Source organism: Pelodiscus sinensis, chromosome 6 (assembly GCF_052426305.1).
Source record: "Pelodiscus sinensis isolate ZL-2025 chromosome 6, ASM5242630v1, whole genome shotgun sequence".
Taxonomy (NCBI): domain Eukaryota; kingdom Metazoa; phylum Chordata; order Testudines; family Trionychidae; genus Pelodiscus; species Pelodiscus sinensis.
Genome location: NC_143057.1, coordinates 84,402,151 through 84,420,867, shown reverse-complemented (window position 1 = coordinate 84,420,867; position 18,717 = coordinate 84,402,151). Strand labels below are relative to the sequence as shown.

General features: G+C 43.4%; 1 protein-coding gene across 6 annotated transcripts in view; it reads right to left on the bottom strand.

Moving 5' to 3' along the window:
- ARHGEF28 (Rho guanine nucleotide exchange factor 28) overlaps positions 1-18,717 on the bottom strand; it is a 165,210-nt gene that overhangs the window by 85,464 nt on the left and 61,029 nt on the right. For 5 of the 6 annotated variants that reach the window (XM_089779347.1, XM_089779344.1, XM_089779346.1 and 2 more), the window contains 3 exons: positions 13,097-13,277; positions 10,612-10,684; positions 2,452-2,504 (listed from right to left, as the gene is read on the bottom strand). In XM_089779347.1, the coding sequence (XP_089635473.1) occupies positions 2,452-2,504; positions 10,612-10,684; positions 13,097-13,277 (307 nt within the window). Of the gene's footprint in view, positions 1-2,451; positions 2,505-10,611; positions 10,685-13,096; positions 13,278-13,457; positions 14,858-18,717 lie in introns of those variants that run through there. The other variant, XM_089779349.1, reaches the window with a different exon arrangement.

Genomic DNA, 18,717 nt, shown 5'->3' with positions numbered 1-18,717 from the left:
GGGGCTGCTCCAACTTGGCTGGGCCTAGTGTGCCATAAGATGCTCCAGCCAAGCCAGGAAAAGCCTGCCACTCCACGGATGGGGGTTGCTCTGGCCAGGCCAGGCAGGGCCTGCCTCACTGCAGCGTGCTGTAGTGGGCCTAGCCAGGCTGTAGCTGCCCTGCCTGCATTGTGGTGGAACAGCCCCCTGCCCGTGCCATGCCACCAATAAGGCAAATGCTTACCAGGTAACTGGATGACCCTTTACATCCTTAATTACAAACTGCACAGGGTGCTTCCAGAAGTCTCTTAAAAATCTATTCAGCACCATTTACTCATTTCATTTACTTCAGTAAATGCAGAAAATACCTCAGGCTCTATGACCCCTTAATACCATTATGAGCTGGGTGAAACCTTGTTCTGGGTTGAGTTAAAACTTGTTCTGATGTGTGATAATCCCCTTCATTTAAAGACAGCTGTAAGAGACAGTTAAAGGCCAACACCTAAAACAAGCACTAATTGAATCCGCTCAGAAATGGGCAGGCAGCTCCACTGGATATTATGACCAAGTGAGTGCATGAAAGCGCAGTCAGAACACATAAAAACAGAGAAGAGCTAGAAGAGCAAGGGAGGCAGAGGCAAAAAGCGAGGCAGTCAAGTGTTGGCCTGTGAGCAGAGTGTGACTCTGGAAAACTCAAGGGACAGAACTTTGGGTCTAAGGAGCTGGGACTGTAAAATAAGACATTACTGCTTTTTGTTCTTGCTTCCCCCTGCATTCAGAAAAGCAGGACTTTGTACATCCCTTGGCAATAAACAAATTCCTTCAAAGAGAAAACCAGACTCCACCAACTGGAACATCCTCAAGGCCCTGAACTTTGACTAGCCAGCTGAGATAGAAAGAGACAACCATACGTTCAAAATACAATTGCCTGAAAAATAAAGCTAGCAGCATCACCTCTAGTCACAAAAAATAACCAATGAGAGATACAATCAAACTCAGACAATATTCCACCTCTCCTGCAAGCACCAGACTTCACAGTGGCCCTCCCCCTTCAAGAGCTCAGGCTTTATAGTGCTGGAAGGGTCACCAAATACAGACTATTTTAGAGTTAAGTGGGATAGAAGTCTAAAATAAGAAGCTGCAGCTCAAAGATCTCTAGTGTTTAGTGACCAAAGCTGTAGCCATATCATACAGGGAGAGGAAATCTGAGGCCATTTTTACAGCTTTATAGGTCAGAACAAATACCTTTAACTCCATCCAGAAATCAATGGGCAGCCAGTGCAGATGAGGGAGCACTTGTGTCACATGCTTCCAGCAGCATATGAGTATTGCTACATTCTGCCTCAATTTAAGATTCTAGGTGGATATAATGTGTAGCCCTATATAGCTGTAATTAATCTAATCTGAAGTTGAATTATGGATTATGATAGCATGGTCTGTATCCACAGACCTAGAGAAAGGACAATCAATAAGGCCACAGTTGCTACACAGAATCATCATCAGACTGGAAGGGACCTTGAGAGGTCTTCAAGTCCAGTCAACTTCACTCAAAGCAGGTGTAGCTTCAAGACCATCTCCAGCTTGTAAACTCTATTGACAAAAAACAAGCACCGGCCCTAAAGAAAGGGGAAGATATTATTCTACCCATATTTTCCAGTTGCTTCTCAACCTACAAACATTACTTCAATCTTGTGCATTCTGTGCCTCAGCTAGCTGCTCTCCTCCACATACCCAAATCTCAATTTTATAAACTAGAAAAAGTAAAACTGAGACCAAGGATCTCTCAGGACACAACCACAGAGAGACATACATCTAAAGCACGATACAAAATAGACATCAAATAGAACTAATCAAAATGGGATTATATGCAAGCATCATACTTTCTTTCTCTGCTATCAAGTGTAAAACATCACATTTTATATTAGACCCATGTAAAAATATTTGCAAACAGGATCAGTATTTTTTATGCCACACAGTCTCTAATAGACTTTGTGTCTGATCCTGCATATATTGCTAATGAGAGTCTACCCTATGTTATTTCCCAGTCTTGAGATCACCTAAAATATCGCGTCACCCACTTGGACCTCCACTGCCCTCCTTAGCTCCACTCCTCATGAACAATAGAACTCTCAAGGAGGAAGCCAGTGCATGGAGGAGATGGGGCTTCACCTCAAGCTGGTCCCAAGGCTGTAGAATACACGGCCATAGGAATGTCCACAGACATCATGACTTTCCAGTCCAGTTGTAAACTTTCTTTCTTTGACCTGATTTCCAGATCACCAACACAGAACAGATTCACTGAAGTAAATAATAAGCACATATATACAACTTCCCCTAGGACAGGGACGGAAAGGGGCTGGCATTAATCACCTTATTTATTTTTTTAAACTATGGAATATGCTGAGATACCACAATGTAAGGTGCAATAGGAGAACTTAGAGGCTAGTTATTTATATAAAAATAAAGCTGTACCTTCACATCTTCACTTCCAGGTGCTGATGAATCAGATTCCAAGTTCACGGGATCTGTAAAAGCAAGATTTCTTATTAACTTCTAGTGATAAACAATGGAAATTTAATGTTTTTTCAACCAAGGGGGAAAAATATAATGAACAAACAGCAACGCAGAACAATGTACTTTTGTAGCACACACATCACCCCAAACTAGCATACCAGTGGGCAGAATACTAGATGATTGTACAACAAGTGGCTACATTATTATGAACCAATTGTAAACACGCTCTTGAGTTTAAAGGGACAGGCAATGAAAATATATATTGATTCATAAACTAGACTTAATTTGCAAGCAGACCTCAAAATAGCACAAATCAGAAGTTGTGCCTTAAGCTCTGGGAGATCCCCACTGCTGTGCACTGTCCTAAAGACACTTCATCCATTTTAAAAATTAGTCCCTGCATTTAAAAAAAGTGATAAAAATCTTCATTTCTGTCACTCTCTTTTTTAGGGTTTCTTCTTAAGACAATGGAAAAAGACATAACAAGCACAAAAACATATTCCAACTCTGCAAGATTTGCCCAATCACAGACATTTATGAAATGTCAAACAGAGCAGGAGTAATCTGGTTATGGGCATATAAATGAGCACAGGCATCTGCAGGGCTTCCAAGAAGCATTAGCTACTGTCACATTTACTGGTTAAAATAAAATCAAAGAAAATAAGCCCTCCCATTTTCATAACCTTCCCTTATATTAATTTTTTATTTCTTGTATATTCAGGCTTGTAACTAAAGATTCAGGTCTGTCCTCAGATATATACTCAGACTATATCTTAATAGACTTTAAGCATGAGCGGTGAGTGACCCCATGGTGTGGGAAGTCAAGCCTCCCCTCCCCCAGCCCTGCCCACGAAAGCCCAGGCCTCCTCCACCCCTCCCACACACACACACAGTGGCCTGCTGGCTCCTGCCCCCAAATAGTGTCCCCAACCTCCTCCCGGCCCCAGAGTCCTGGAGAGCCAGAGCATGGCACACCCACAGCCTCAGAGAGCTGGCAGATGGCATGGCTGCAGCCTACCCTAGCTCTGAAGGTCTGGAAAGTTGGCCAGCTTCCCGCAACCCTGACCAACAAGGCCGCCTCTGCAGCCGAGCCACCAGCCCCAGCACTGGATGGCCAAAGTGGTCCTAGTGCCAGGATGACAGTTGACGCAGTCCCCAACTTGTATGCCCCAGCCATCACAGCGAGGAAGTTTGAGAAAGCATTGCCTTCCCCTGCCTACGATACCTGTCACCCATGACTTCAAGGTCATCTAGTCAAGGGGTGGGCAAACTATGTTCCCCTGGTCTGTATCCAGCCCATCAGAGCTTTTAATCTGGTCGAAGGACTACCAGTTTGGTGGTGCGGTGGGGCTGAGGCAGGCTGCCCATGCTGCTCCCAAAGTGACTGGCATATGCCTGTGGCCCCTAGAGGTTTCTGTGTGCTGCACCTGCCTGGAGGCACCACCCCTCACAGCTCCCATTGGCCAGGAGCAGGGAACCACAGGCAGTGGGAGATGCAGAGGTGGTGCCTGCAGACAGCAGCAGCCCAAGGCTCTTCCTGCCCACCCACACTCTCTCAGGAACTGCTGTTGAACATGACAGCCACTTCCGAGAGCCATGTGGAGCCAGAAAGCCTGCCTTAGCCCTGCTGCACTGCTGCCTTGGAGCTGCCTGAAGTAAGTGACGCTGGACTGTGGTCCATACCCTCTCTCAACCTACCCCTACATTCATGGTCTGCCATACAATTTTCCTGCTCAAATGTGTCTCTTAGGCCAAAAAGACCCCCTGACCTCTGGCTGAGTCACTGAAGTACTCAGATCATGATTTAAAGTCTTCAAGCTAGAGCAAACCCTCCATTTACACTAGTGTAAACACGTAGATGACTCATGCCACGTGCAGAAGGGAAAAGCGAAACCCCCAAGGTTCTCTGCCAGTCTGACCCTACATATGGTGATTAGGAAGCCCCAGAGCAAGCGGGCAAGACTCTCTAGTAAGACACAAATATGCAGCTGCATTTTCAGTTAACTTTGTAATATCAGCTACTGCGCACGAATTTAACCACAACTTAATACTTTTTAAAAATCACATATATCTTTGTATTTTAGGAAATATCATTTCATACACCTTTGAGGCTTGCTTTACCTCTTTCCCATCCTTAGTTCTGTGCAGAGCCCAGGCTGCAAACCTACAACACTGTACCAATCCATCATAAGAAGAACTAGCTGGATATCTAAGCCCAGCTGCAGACTCCAGCAACAGTACTAAGGTCTAATGCTGCAATCCTTATTTAAATTAAACTTTCTGAAGATTAAACTCCACTGAAGTCAATGGGAGTTCTGCCATTCTGTACAGGATTGGGTCCATATTGATTAATTTCTTAATATCAATCCTTCTGTTGCAAGCATATATGTGCCAGCCCTGCTCCCCAACTCCATCTAGAGGGTTCCTGCTGAAATGCAACAGGAATGTGAAAAGATGTGACAGTCCCTGTCTAGCAGAGAGATCACTATCTTCTGTGCTAAGCAGGACCCACTTGTGCACTTAGTGTACATAGTGCACAAGCTTCAAACAGCCTGCAGATGGCGCACAGGTACAAATTACAAACACCACAACAGCAGCAACAATTGCAACTACAGTACTATTTTTTTCATTGCTAAAGTTATGCTCTAAACATTAATACATTTCTGCTCTTCTTCCTACCTCTGCCTCAGGCATTTCATGTGACCTCGAGTAAGTTATTTCATCACTCTGTGCCTCAAATGAGGACAATAATACCTTCCTGCTAGCCACATGGAGATAAACTCTCTAAGGGTATGTCTACACTACCCCCCTAGTTCGAACTAGGGGGGTAATGTATGCATACCGAACTTGCTAATGAAGCCCGGGATTTGAATTTCCCGGGCTTCATTAGCATAAAGCCAGCACCGCCATTTTTAAAAGCCGGCTAGTGCGAACCCGGTGCCGCGCGGCTACACGCGGCACGGACTAGATAGTTCGGATTAGGCTTCCTAATCCGAACTATCTGTACGCCTCGTTCGAACTAGGGGGGTAGTGTAGACATACCCTAATGTAGTAGTCACAAACCAGTAGATCGGGATCTATCAGTAGATCTTGGAACCTCTGACGGGTGATCCTGACTGGTTTGGCCAAGAGGCTATCAAGCACAGCACTTGAGCTGCCCCTACCCCCACTGTTGCGCAGCTCCTGCCCTTTGCCTTGGAACTGCCCCCCCTCTCCCCACCCCGCCCCAGGATCCTCCTGCTTGCTATGCAGAGCAGGGAAGGGAGAAGAGGGGGCGCACTGATGTCAGGGTGCCCCCCCCTTCCACCCTGTATTCTATCTCTACAGAATGGATGGAGGGGCACAGGGCTTGGGATGGAGGGAGTTTGCTGGCTGCTTTTGAGAGTGGTGCACGCCCAGGGCAGGGGTGAGCCTGCCTTAGCCCCACTGCACTACCACTCAGCAGCCACCAGAGGTAAGCAGTGACCAGCTGGAGCCAGAATCCCGAACCCCTCACCAGTCATGAACCCCCCTCCTTGGACCCAAACTCCCTTACAGTGCCTGTACCCTGAACCCCCTCCTGCACCCCAACTCCCTGCCCCAGCCTCAGCTCAGAGCCCCTCTCACACTCCAAATCCCTTAGCTCAAGACCAGAGCCTGTGTCCCAACCCTCTGTCCCTGCCTCATGAAGGGAGGGGAGGATGGAGTGAGTAGAGGCAGGGCCTCAGAGAAGGGGTGTGACGGCACGTTGGGGGTCCCCCGTCTCCTGCACCCCGAAATGGCACAAACAGACTGCACCAGCCGGTGGAATAGAGGAAGTTTATTGCCTCTCCAGGATACAGCACAGCACAGATGTAATCTGGTCACAGAGCTGGGCTAGGATGCCTCAGGCCCCCTTGAGATGGGGGAGACTGGGCCCCTAAACTCCAGCCCCTTTCCCTAGGCTGTCTCCTCCATGCTCTCAGATAGCCACTAACTAACTCTCTTCCAGCCCTGCCCCCCAGCCAGGGCAGCATTCCACCTTCCTTTGTTCCTCTCCATGGGGGGTGTCTGGTTCAACAAGTTTTGCATTACCTTTGCATAGTGAGGTTTTCCCTGCTGGATCTTGCTCCAGACAGCAGGGGTCACCACAGCCCAGCAAGTACCCCCACTACGTCACAAGGGGCACTAAGGAAGTGGGGCAAGGATATTCTGGTCTGAGGTAGATCCTGGATTGCACTTAAATCCCCCCCAGGCAGCCCCTGTCTGGAGGGAGTGGTCTGAGCTCTCAGACCCGGCAGGAGCTGGAACTGAGCCAGGCTGCCTGCCCACCAGGCTCCTAACACACTTTAAATGCAGAGCCACAGCAGAGGTAGGTCCAGGACCCAGTGCCAGCTGGGCTGAGCTGGGCTCTGGCCAGTCTGCTAAAAAATTCACTGGCAAGGGTTTAGGGGAAAATGTATGTAGTCTATAGCATTAACCTATAAGCTTTTGCTTACCAGTTAATCATCATAGTATTACAGCCCTAATATAGAGTGCTAGTTTTAGTGCGCAAGCTTGAACGCTGCTAATGCTAACTCAAGCTTTATTAGCTTGTTCTTGGCTGCAGTGTAGACATACCCTAATTTGAAAAGCAAAATGGAAGAAAAGTGCTGAACTTTAGAAAGACCATCCCGGAGAATGCTCCTCTAAGTTCATCTAGACAGTTTTCTACTACTATTTGCAGTCAGTTGATGTTATTGTAATTCATTCTACAATCCTTGGGGAAACACTGTTCTTCATATAGTAAGTGATTTTATATATAGACATAAATTGGCTATGGCTCTAAATAATATTCTGCACAATTATTCCTTGACACAAACTTTAAGAATTAAAAAACCACAAGATTTTTTTCATAACAGGAATGGCTGAAATAATCAAAATAAAATATATCTGTACTTTGTTTTGCATCCTAACTAGAGAGACTCATTCTGTGTATTTGAATTTAATTAAGTTGCTATGGGAGATCTACTGTTAAGCTAGCAATATCACCTTACATTGACCCACTGCACTGCTGGTGGTGAAATTCAATCAAACTGCTGTATTGCTATAGCAACCTTCAGTAGATAATAGCACAGAGCTTCTGAGAGCATTATGCTTTAAAGATCTGTTGATCTTGACTTTAGGCCCACCCAGAAGTGAATAATTATTATTTAGTGCAACTATTGACAATTTAAAATTGAAGGTACATCCCTTTATGACGTTACTGCAAATAATTCTGTGCACCTAAATTAACAAAAGTATTTAATGAATACAACTTCTAAGAGTACAGCATAGATAGAATATTGTAGAAAGAGAGTTTTATGGATCATTTGTTACATGATTTCTGTTTGTAGCAGCAAAAAAATTAATTCTGTTTCCAACAAACCAATCTTGTTTTGTTGCTTTAGCTCTTATTAGCAGAAGGTAGAATGAGGAGCAAGGTTTTCAATTATATTAGTGATTTTCAGGTATCTGGGTTAAATGACTATATGAAAAGCAACAATTAGATGTATATCTAAAGCATAGATTCTTTTTTACCAACTAATAAAAAATATATACATCCATAATAGTACCAAACAATGTGAAGATATATGAACATTCATGCATTATTATTATATATTTCTACAGTAGTAGTACCCATAAGTCCCATTGTTAGGATTTTGTCTCCAATGTGCTGGGCACAGTACAAATACACTGGTCTGCAAGGCAAGTGATAACAATGAATTTATCCAAGTCATAAGACTAGCCTACACTACTACACTCTCTCTACTAATATAGCTATGATCGTAAAGCTCCTAATTGTAGAGGCAGCTTACACTGGCAAGAGGAATTCTTTTGCTGCTATAGTTAAACCATTTCCTTGAACAACATAAGCTATATCAGCTACAACATAAGCTATATCAGCTAAAGGCTTTTTTACCAGTATAAACTGTGCCTATATGGAGAGGTGGGCATTGGCAATCTAGTGCTTTTGGTTAGGGTGTGATTTTTTTTCCCCACAGTCCTAACCAACATCTATGCCAGCAAAACTGTTGTATAGACCTGGCAATAGGAACCAACAAAGAGTGACAAAAGTCTCTTTACCGTTGACATGTGATGAGCACAAAGGACTCCACCTGTGATGATGAGTAATTCCTGTAATGGCTGAGTGACTTGAGCTGAAGGGACTCAGCACCTTGCATGTTTGAACCCCAAATGAGAAGGTATAGTCATGTCTAAATCAATACATATTGTTATTTACTATTTGCATGCACCAGATCAGGCTGCTTGAGCATGCAACTTAGAAAAACCACCATACATGACTTGCATTGTCCAAGCTGCTGTTATGAATTTGCCTACTGTTAGTGACACACAGGAGAAGGTACAAGATCACATTGACCCAAGATAATATCTTGTACCCAAGATAATAAAGTTTTTGATAGCACAGTATGTAATTCCTTGCTTTATAAACAGTTACTTATATTTACAAAAGTAGATTTTAGACTTTCGATGTTAACACTGATTATTGCAACACTGCCTTTGAGTCTGCTTTTATTGTTAATTGCCTGTGAGTTGCTGGGGAAGACAGACACAAACTAAGGATGTTACGGACTAGTCGATTCCACCCCCTCCTTGCTGCCTCTAACAGCAAAGGAGGGGGGGGAGTACTTCAAAGTGACAGCGCTGCACAGCTGAGCTCGGGCTCTGTGTGGAGCTACCCTTTTGAAACACTACCACGGCATTTCAAAGGGGCAGCACCACATGGAGTCCATGATCAGCTCCATGCAGCACTGCTTTGAAACGCTGAGGTGGCATTTCCAAGGGGCAGCACCGTGCGGAGCCCTGGGTCAGCTGGACTTCCCAGCTCATCCTGGGCTCCATGTGGCATTTCAAAGCAGCAGCACAGGATGGAGCCCGGGATCAGCAGGGGACTTTGAGTCCCCTGCTGACCCCAGAATCCATGCTGGCGCTTCTGCTTTGAAATGCACAAGAGCCCCCCTGGGGTCTCTTGTACATTTCAAAGGAGGAATCCAGAAGTGCCTATTGACTAGTTGAGTAGTCGATGGAAATTCAATCAACTACTCGACTAGTAAATTAATTGTTAATTAACATCCCTAGCATAAACATCCAGCAAGAGCTTAAGGAACCCTCAACTGTGTAAACTACAAACTTGTGTCCATCAAGGAGGCCATTTCCTCAGTCTATTACCTCACTCAGAATAATTAGCTAATGCCTTTAGAATCCAATTCTTATTTATATCATCATGCAGTTCCTGACCCTGTAATATGTATGCAATTGCTTGACTTAATGTCAGTTTCAATGGGACTTCTCACAGTGTATAAAGTTAAGAGCACATGCAAGTCTTATAGGGTTAGGGCCTTATCTTGCAGAATTAATCAATGCATTCTGGTCACTTCTTCCAGATAGACCTCAATATGCATGCAACAATGAAATCTTGCATCTCGGATAGTCATTAACTCAATGCCAGACCAGGGTATTACAGATTTTTAGTGAATTTTTTATAACTCTTTTGTGCTAGGACTTTCTTGTTACAAGGTCTGCAAAGCTCATTATGATCTATCTGATACAGAAAAGTAATTATGCCCACAAAACAATATCCTACAACCCTTCTACAGGCAAACTTGTGATTGAAATAAATATGAGAGACTCATTTAAAAGCCTGGGAATTTTGCCACCGTAAAGCATTCAGGACTGAGCACCAAAATTGTCCATAAAATGCTCAATTCAGTCTTCTTTAATCCACTCCTATCTTTATTAACCAGACATTGTTTACTTCACTGGAACATCTTGTGAGTTGACTTGTTTTTATTTCAGCTGAATGCTGCCCTCTTCTGGCATTTTAGTGAGGTTTCTCTAACTGCTGTAATTTTTTTTAACATCCTTTCTAAAAGATTTTTTGGTCATTAGAAATTCTTGTGAATATTTGTAGGTTCATACTGGTAAATTAATTATTTCATAAGTCTGTAGCATGCATGACTTCATACCGCCCTTATAATGAAATGCCTATCTTTTGCATAGTCCTCTGATATCATGTACACTAAGTAATCCTCCTAAATAAATATATGGCACAAGTACACATCCTGCTTTACTTAGGATTTCAGAAATCTATTACAACAAAAGAAAAAAAGAAATATGTACCTTCTGTAGAATCTGTTGAATTGCAGGGCATTTGTGATCCTTCCACTGTCCCAGCTTGTTTGGAATTAAGACTCTAAAAATAAACACCAAATTCAAACAATAGCTTTCTTGGATACCCATATGTATTAGTACACCATACATGTATGCACGCACACACAAAAGAAAGTAAAACAGGTACATTAAAAAAAATGTAAAAAAACAACGAATAGTTTAATAGCACCTTGAAGACTAACAAAACACGTATACTACGTCTAGACTACAAGCCTCTTTTGAAATTGAGTGTCTAGACTACAAGCAGATTTTTCGAAAAAGCTCATTTATCCATACATTCTCAAGACATTGTTAGATGTACAGTCTTCAGACTATGGCAGGAGCACTGAACGCTGTAAATTTAACACCTAATTTCAAAATAAGCTATGTTGAAATCTTCACTGCCCTCTTCCCACTTAGCTTTCAAAGTTGTCAAAATCCCCTTATGAGGACTGGTGATCCTGACTGTAACAAGCAAAGGGAAAAAAGTGTTATTTACCCTTCTTTCCTTAGCCTAAGTTAGTTTGATCAGACAGGGTGACCTCTGGGGTGTGTATCAATTTCTCAAATAGAGTTAATGACGATTTTATTCCCTAGGCTCTGTAGAATATATAAATAAAAAGACCATATGCTTTGATATAGCAGCTTGTTTCTGCTACCTAGGTTTCACCAAGTCTACCATTAAAAATCTTGCATCACTGAAAGGATAATCTCTAGTGTTTTTTCACAACGAGGAGGAGCTGAGCTACAAAACTGTATCTGTCTCTTCAGAAAGAGGGAAAATCCCACTTGGATGCCTGGCAGAAAACTGTAGTGAGCATAACAATCATTGTAGAATTTGGCAACCTTTAATCTAAGAATATTTGCCATGGATACTTTCAAAATGGTAAATCGATTAGCATTTTCTCCCTCCTTCCCCCAAGGGCTTAAAAAAAAAAAAACCACAGGGTTTGATGAGTGCAAGGTATATAAACAATAATACAATCTTTGTCATTATTTTGTTTTTGCTTTAAAAAAATCAGGACACTTGTGTGAAAGGTGTTGTATACAAGTTAGAGTTATGAATCTGGGGTCAGATTTTATATTGGAAAGCCTAGAAAGCAAGGGAATAACTAAAAAGGAATGTCTGTGTTCTAAAACAAACACACAGAATAGTATGCAAAGATCAAAGCATATCATGTAGCTCATTTTTAGTTTAAAATTATAGCTATTTTGATCAAATGTTTAAAAACAATTAAATAAACAACAACAAAACAAAAACATGGAACAGGAAAGCAAAAACAGAACAGAACATCAATAACAAGAAAGGGAAAAACAAATAATATTTTATATAACCCTTTTAATTCAATAATTTGATACAGACAAAGGCCCACATTTAGGAAAGTAGTTAAGCACATGTCGAGGGACATCCTTAAGATTTCTAGGGCCCTTCGTAATACTATTAAACAAAACTATTAAACTAGTGTCACTATTCCAGATGACAGCACACAGGATGATGATGTGATTTTTTTAGAGATGTGATTTTATAATCATCAGCAACACACTAATGAAATAGTTTCAAAGAAAGTTTAAACTAAGGTCCTGTACAGTGGACTAATGCAGTAAATTCAGATATTGACAGCATATACCTGGGGACAGCAAATGCCTGTTAAATGGCTTCATTGCCACTTGAATGGCTCTTTCATAAGTTCAATGTTCTGCTAATAGTCCTGGAAAGCTTTTTCATTTTTAAGTTAACTAGATCCTCTCTGGAGGGAGCAGAGCTATTAAACAGGGATAGGAAGAGGCGGGCGGGTGAACATTAAGACCCAGTGGTGCCCAAAATTTTCGTGTGCCCCATGTAGCTGCATATCAGTAAGGATGGCCCTACACATGCTTAACTTTAAATATCTGAATATTCCCATTGAAGTCCATTTCAGTACTCACCCACTATGCTAAAGTTACACATGTGCTTACATGTCTCACTGAATCAAGATTAAAGTGACCAAAATATAATATAGCAAATAGAATATAAATGTAAGAACTTTGGAGCAAGATTCTCTTTCCTGTCTGTGATCGTGTAATGTCTAGAACACCACGGGGTTCCGGTCTATGACCGGAACTCCATGCTGCTATAAAGAGTAACAACAACTTTAAAATAATACCTCCTACTACAAGCAAGAACACCAATAGAAAAGGCAAGATTAAAACCCAGAGATAAATGGTTTCCTAGGAAAGGTATTTACCATAGGACTATTCTAAAAATGTCTCTAGAAATGGGAGAATTTAATCAAGTACTCATCTAACATTTTTCCTACACTTCTTTTCATATGTGAAAATAACCACTTTAGAACAGTTTAAAAGCTAATGACAATGATTCTTTGCCTACAGACCCAACACATAAAATTCCTAAAACCTGCACAGTTAAAAAGATACCCAAGAAAAACACTGAGTATAAACCTGCTTTGGCACCTACCTTATAAAGAGAGGTTCGATCCAAGAAGTATTTCCTGAAAAGCTTAATGTCAGACTCCAGCAAATGTTCTGTGGTGCGATTAAATGTCAGTGTCAGAGTTCTTGATGAATGAGCAAACTGTAGGAAAGTATACTCGCTGATCACAACTCTAGAAATGTCAAATGAATGACTGCCCTGAAAACTGAAACAACACGCTGTTTAAATCAAAATGTATGCTCAGCGCATGGGTTCAATGAAAATATAAACACACAGAACTTTCTGTTCTCATTGGTGCACAGCACCCTGAGTTACTGTAAAAAAATTCCAAGGTAGAAAATATTAAACATGAATGAAAAACACATCTGGATGAAGAAATAATTACCCGTGAATCTATTCACCGTAAGAAAATTCTGCTGTTGCAAGCCACCAAAATGAAAAAAAAATGGTTACATTAGGAATAACGGCAGCAAAATAAAACAGCAACACAAAACATCATCTCATTTTCCCTTCTATTGTAAAATAGAAAAAGTAGCTTTTCCTGACAGTGTTGCCATATATAGTAGTGTGAAGGAACTGGCAGGCTTATTAGCCGATTACAGTGAAAAACAGAGTGTCTCAAGGGAACACTGCACTGTTTGGATGTTACAAACAAATGAGACATTCATAACAAAATGTACTGTAGCAGCATTGTAAGTCATTTTCCCATGCAAATTAAAAAAGGCACAATACTCACACACACACTGTATGTTGTGCAGACCCATAAACCAAAGAGCTCCATTTCAACAGAAAAATGTAACCGAACTTTTGCCTGTAATATTTTCTATTCATTTGCGGCTTTCATTTCTAATGAAAACTTTCTGGTGGTGGAATGTGATTAATTTGGTACTGCCGGACAAATGCAAATACAATAAAGGTCCTAAAATCCATACATCTGAAACTTTAAACAATTAAGGTCCCTGGAAGCTTCAGTCCTGTAATTTACTGATCAGGGATAAAGCTCCCTGACAACTCCAGAAACTTAGCTCTGCCTGGGTTGATATTTATCACCTACATTTATTCAAACTTCTGTCTTACGGATGGTTCAGTCCTCCAAGACCAAGGGTGGGCAATAATATTTGATTGGGGGGCACCCCAAGAATTTGGTAAGTGGTCAAGGGCTGCATTTTTCTATGGAGGAGGTACAGAGTCTGGGACAGAGATTAGGTGCAGAAGGGAGCTTGGAGTAGGGAAGTGGAGTGCAGGAGAGGGAGTGGACTCAAAGGGAATTTGGGTGAAAGAGGGGGTTGTGATCTGGGGCAGGAGCATAAGGTGCAGAGTATGGGTGCAGGAAAGGATTCTAGGCTGGGAGAGGGGTGTTGGAGGAAGTGCAAGGTCTGGGAGGAAGTTGTGACCTGGGAAAGGGGTGGAGAAGAGGTGCAGAAGGTTTGCGTGATGACCCGGGGCACGGGAATGGGATGCAGGGTCTGGGAGAGGGATATGGGTACAGGAGTGGATTCTGGCCTGAGGGAAAGGTATAAGAAGATGTACAGTGTCTGGGATGCAGTTGTGATCTGGGGGTGCGCAGAGGGTTTGGATAATGATGTGGGGCAGAAGGGCGTGGTAACCTAGGACAGGGAGTTAAGGGAGGGAAGGGCTGGGTGCCAGAAGCAGACTATGGCCAGGAGGTGTTTACCTAGGCAGCTCCCAGCCAGCAGCCCTGCAGGACCTGAGGCCATCTGGCCAATGGGAGCTGAGAGATTTTTGTGGCGGATGGGGGCAGCACGTGAAGCCTCCCCTTTTCTTCCAGCACGTGAAGCCTCCCCTTTTCCCCAGGTTGGATTGGATGGACCCCCGGTTGGATCAGGCAGCCCTCGAGCCAGATCCAGTAGCTTGGCAGGCTAGATTTCACCTATAGGCCATATCTTGCCCACCCCGTTCAAAACCTTTGTAAAGCTGGGAATCAACTGTATTTTTTTTTTTTTTAAACAAATGTCCTTGCCTTGGTTCCCAACAGCACTTCAGTTTATTAAAGCAAACATCTGGAAAAAATATTACTTTGATCTTCATCATTTAAATAGTGTGTGCACTTTTGTACTGCTTCTTTCCATCTCCAGATCACGGACAATGAAAATAAACTTCCACTTTTGAGAGTGTTCAGTTTCACTTTCTAGTTCTGTTGCACCAGCAACAGACTGTGATAGCAAAGCTTGTGCTTGGGCTGCAAACACTGCAGGGGATAAATGTTTAAAGTTACTCCAAAAATGGTTTTCAATTTATCTTTCCATTTCATGAAGTATTTCTATCAGTAACAGATTTTTATTTATTTTTTTGCCCCACCAAAACTTGTAATTAGAACTTAGTAAACAATTTTGCTGAAACAAAAAAGGAATAGAATACAGCTCCCTCCTTTTTGCCACATTGGTATTACAGAAAAAGCAATAGAAAAAGATTATTTTTGTCATTAAATTAAGCAGATATACCTCTGTACAGAAGGAGCAGCTCCAAACAGGAAAAAAAGGTGCCATTTCTATATCACTTTTCATAAGAACATAAGAATGGCCATACTAGATCAGACCAAAGGTCAATCTAGCCCAGTATCCTGTCTGCCAACAGTGGCCAATGCCAGATGCCTTACAGGGAGTGAACAGAACAGGGAATCATCAAGCAATCCCTCTCCTGTCACCCATTCCCAGCCTCTGACAGAGATTAGAGACATCATTTCTGCCCGTCCTGGCTAACAGCCAATGATGGACCTAATCTCAATGATTTTATCTAGTTCTTTCTTGAATCCTGTTGAAGTCCTTGTCTTCACAACCTCTTCCAGCAAGGAGTTCCACAGGTTGACTGTGTGCCAAGTGAAGAAAAACTTCATTTTGTTTTAAACCTGCTACCTATTAATTTAGTTTAGTGACCCCTTACTTCTTATGTTATGGGAACAAGTAAATAACTTCTCCTTATTCGCATTTTCCACACGAGTCATGATTTTATAGACCTCTATCATATCCCCCCTTAGTCTCCTCTTTTCTAAGTTGAAAAGTGCCTATCTTTTTAATTTCTCTTCATATGCCACCCATTCCAAACCCCTAATCATTTTTGTTGGCCTTTTCTGAACCTTTTCCAATGCCAATAGACCTTCTTTGAGATGAGGTGACTACGTCTGTATGCAGTTTTATATAGAGGCAATAAGATATTTTGTCTTATTCTCTATCCCTTTTTTAACTGTTCCCTAACATTGTTTGCTTTTTTTGACTGCTGCTGCACATCGAGTGGATGTTTTCAGAGAACTATCCACAATGAGTCCAAGATCTCTCTCTTGAGTACTGAGAGTTAAATTAGTCCCCATCATATTGGGATTATTTCCCATATAGTTGGGATTATTTTTTCCAATGTGCATTACTTTACATTTATTAACATTAAATTTCATTTGCCATTTTGTTGCCCAATCACTTACTTTAGTGAGATCTCTTCACAGTCTGCTTGGTTTTAACTATCTTGAGGAGTTTAGTATCATTTGTAAATTTTGCCACCTCACTGTTTACCCCTTTCTCCAGATCATTTATAAATAGGTTGAATGGGATTGGTCCCACTACAGACCCTTGAGGGACAGCGCTAGTTACTTTTCTCCATTTTGAAAACTTACCGTTTATTCCTACCTTCCCGTCTTTTAACCAGTTGCCAATCCATGAGTGGGCCTTCCCTCTTATCCCATGATAACATACTTTATTTAAGAGCCTTTAGTGAAGGACCTTGTCAAAGGCTTTCTGGAAATCTAAGTACAGGCAGTCCCCGGGTTACGTACAAGATAGGGACTGTAGGTTTGTTCTTAAGTTGAATTTGTATGTAAGTCGGAACTGGTACATATTGTAGGGGAAACTCTAGCCAAACGTTTCTCCAGAGCTCAGTTTTATTCTCCCACACCTCACTTCCCTTAGTCCTTTATTCTCAAGCTGAGGTGTCTGCTGAGAAAAGCCGCTCCGCATCTCCCTGGTCTGCTGCGGGGGCGCTAGCTTCGCGTCTCCCTGGTCTGCTGGGGGGAAGCAGCTAGTGCGGGATTGCCTCACCCCGTTTGTAAGTAGGGATCCGATGTAAGTCGGATCCATGTAACCCAGGGACTGCCTGTACACTATATTTACTAGATCCCCCTTGTCCATATGTTTGTTGACCACTTCAAAGAACTCTAGTAGATTAGTAAGGCATGATTTCCTTTTACAGAAACTATGTTGATTTTTCTTCAACAAATTATGTCCATCTATGTGTCTCACAATTTTATTCTTTACTATGGTTTCAACTAATTTGCCCGGTATTGATGTTAGACTTACCAGTCTGTAATTGCCAGAAACATCTCTAGAGCTCTTTTTAAATATTGGCGTCACATTAGCTATCTTTCAGTTATTAAGTACAGAAGCTGATTTAAAGATTAGGTTACCAACCACAGTTAATAGTTCTGCAATTTCACAGTTGAGTTCTTTCAGAACTCTTAGGTGAATGCCAACTGGGGTCCCAATGACTTGTTACTGTTAAGTTTATCAATTTGTTCCAAAACCTCCTTTTGGAACCTCCTTAATATACTTTTCAGACTAGAAAGGTAAGTTAAAGGCTATGTACATTCAGATAGTCATGAAAAAATGACTACAGGCAGTCCCCGGGTTACGTACAAGATAGGGACTGTAGGTTTGTTCTTAAGTTGAATCTGTATGTAAGTCGGAACTGGCGTCCAGATTCAGCCGCTGCTGAAACTGATCGGTTTCAACAGTGGCTGAATCTGGACGCCAGTTCTGACTTACATACAGATTCAACTTAAGAACCCCAGGCATCCCCAAGTCAGCTGCTGCTGAAACTGATCAGCGGCTGATTCCAGGAAGCCCGGGGCAGGGGCTTCCTGTAGTCAGCCACTGGTCATTTTCAGCAGCTGCTGACTAGGGGACACCTGGGGCAGAGCAGCTGGGGTGCTGCTGGGTTGGTCCAGTGGCACCCAGAGCGGCGCTACGGGACCAACCGGCAGCGCCCCAGCTGCTGTACCACAGGCGTCCGGAGCAAAGCCGCGGAGCACGGGGGCAGCGGGACAGCCCAGACACGCCGTGGCTATCCTGCTGCCCTCGGGCTCCGTGGCTTTGCTCTGCTCTGCTCCCCGTCCCCCAGGTCTGCAGACCAGGGGGAGGGGGAGCAGAGTAGAGCAGAGCGTCGGAACGCGCGGCCAGCTGACAGCCCAGACGCGTCTGGGCTGTCAGCTGGCCGCGTGCTCCGCTCTGCTTCCCCCCCCCCCCCATGGTTTGCAGACCAGGGGGAGGGGGAGCAGAGCGGAGCAGAGCAGAGCGGCAGAACGCGCGGCCAGCTGACAGCCCAGACGCATCTGGGCTGTCAGCTGGCCGCGTGCTCTGCTCTGCTTCCCCCCCCCTGCAGATCAGGGGGAGGGGGAGCAGAGCGGAGCACAGCAGAGCGGCAGAACGCGCGGCCAGCTGACAGCCCAGACGCGTCTGGGCTGTCAGCTGGCCGCGTGCTCCGCTCTGCTCCCCCTCCCCCTGGTCTGCAGACCAGGGGGAGGGGGAGCAGAGCAGAGCGGAGCAGAGCAGAGCGGCAGAACGCGCGGCCAGCTGACAGCCCAGAAGCGTCTGGGCTGTCAGCTGTCTGCGCGTTCCGCCGCTCTGCTCTGCTCCCCCTCCCCC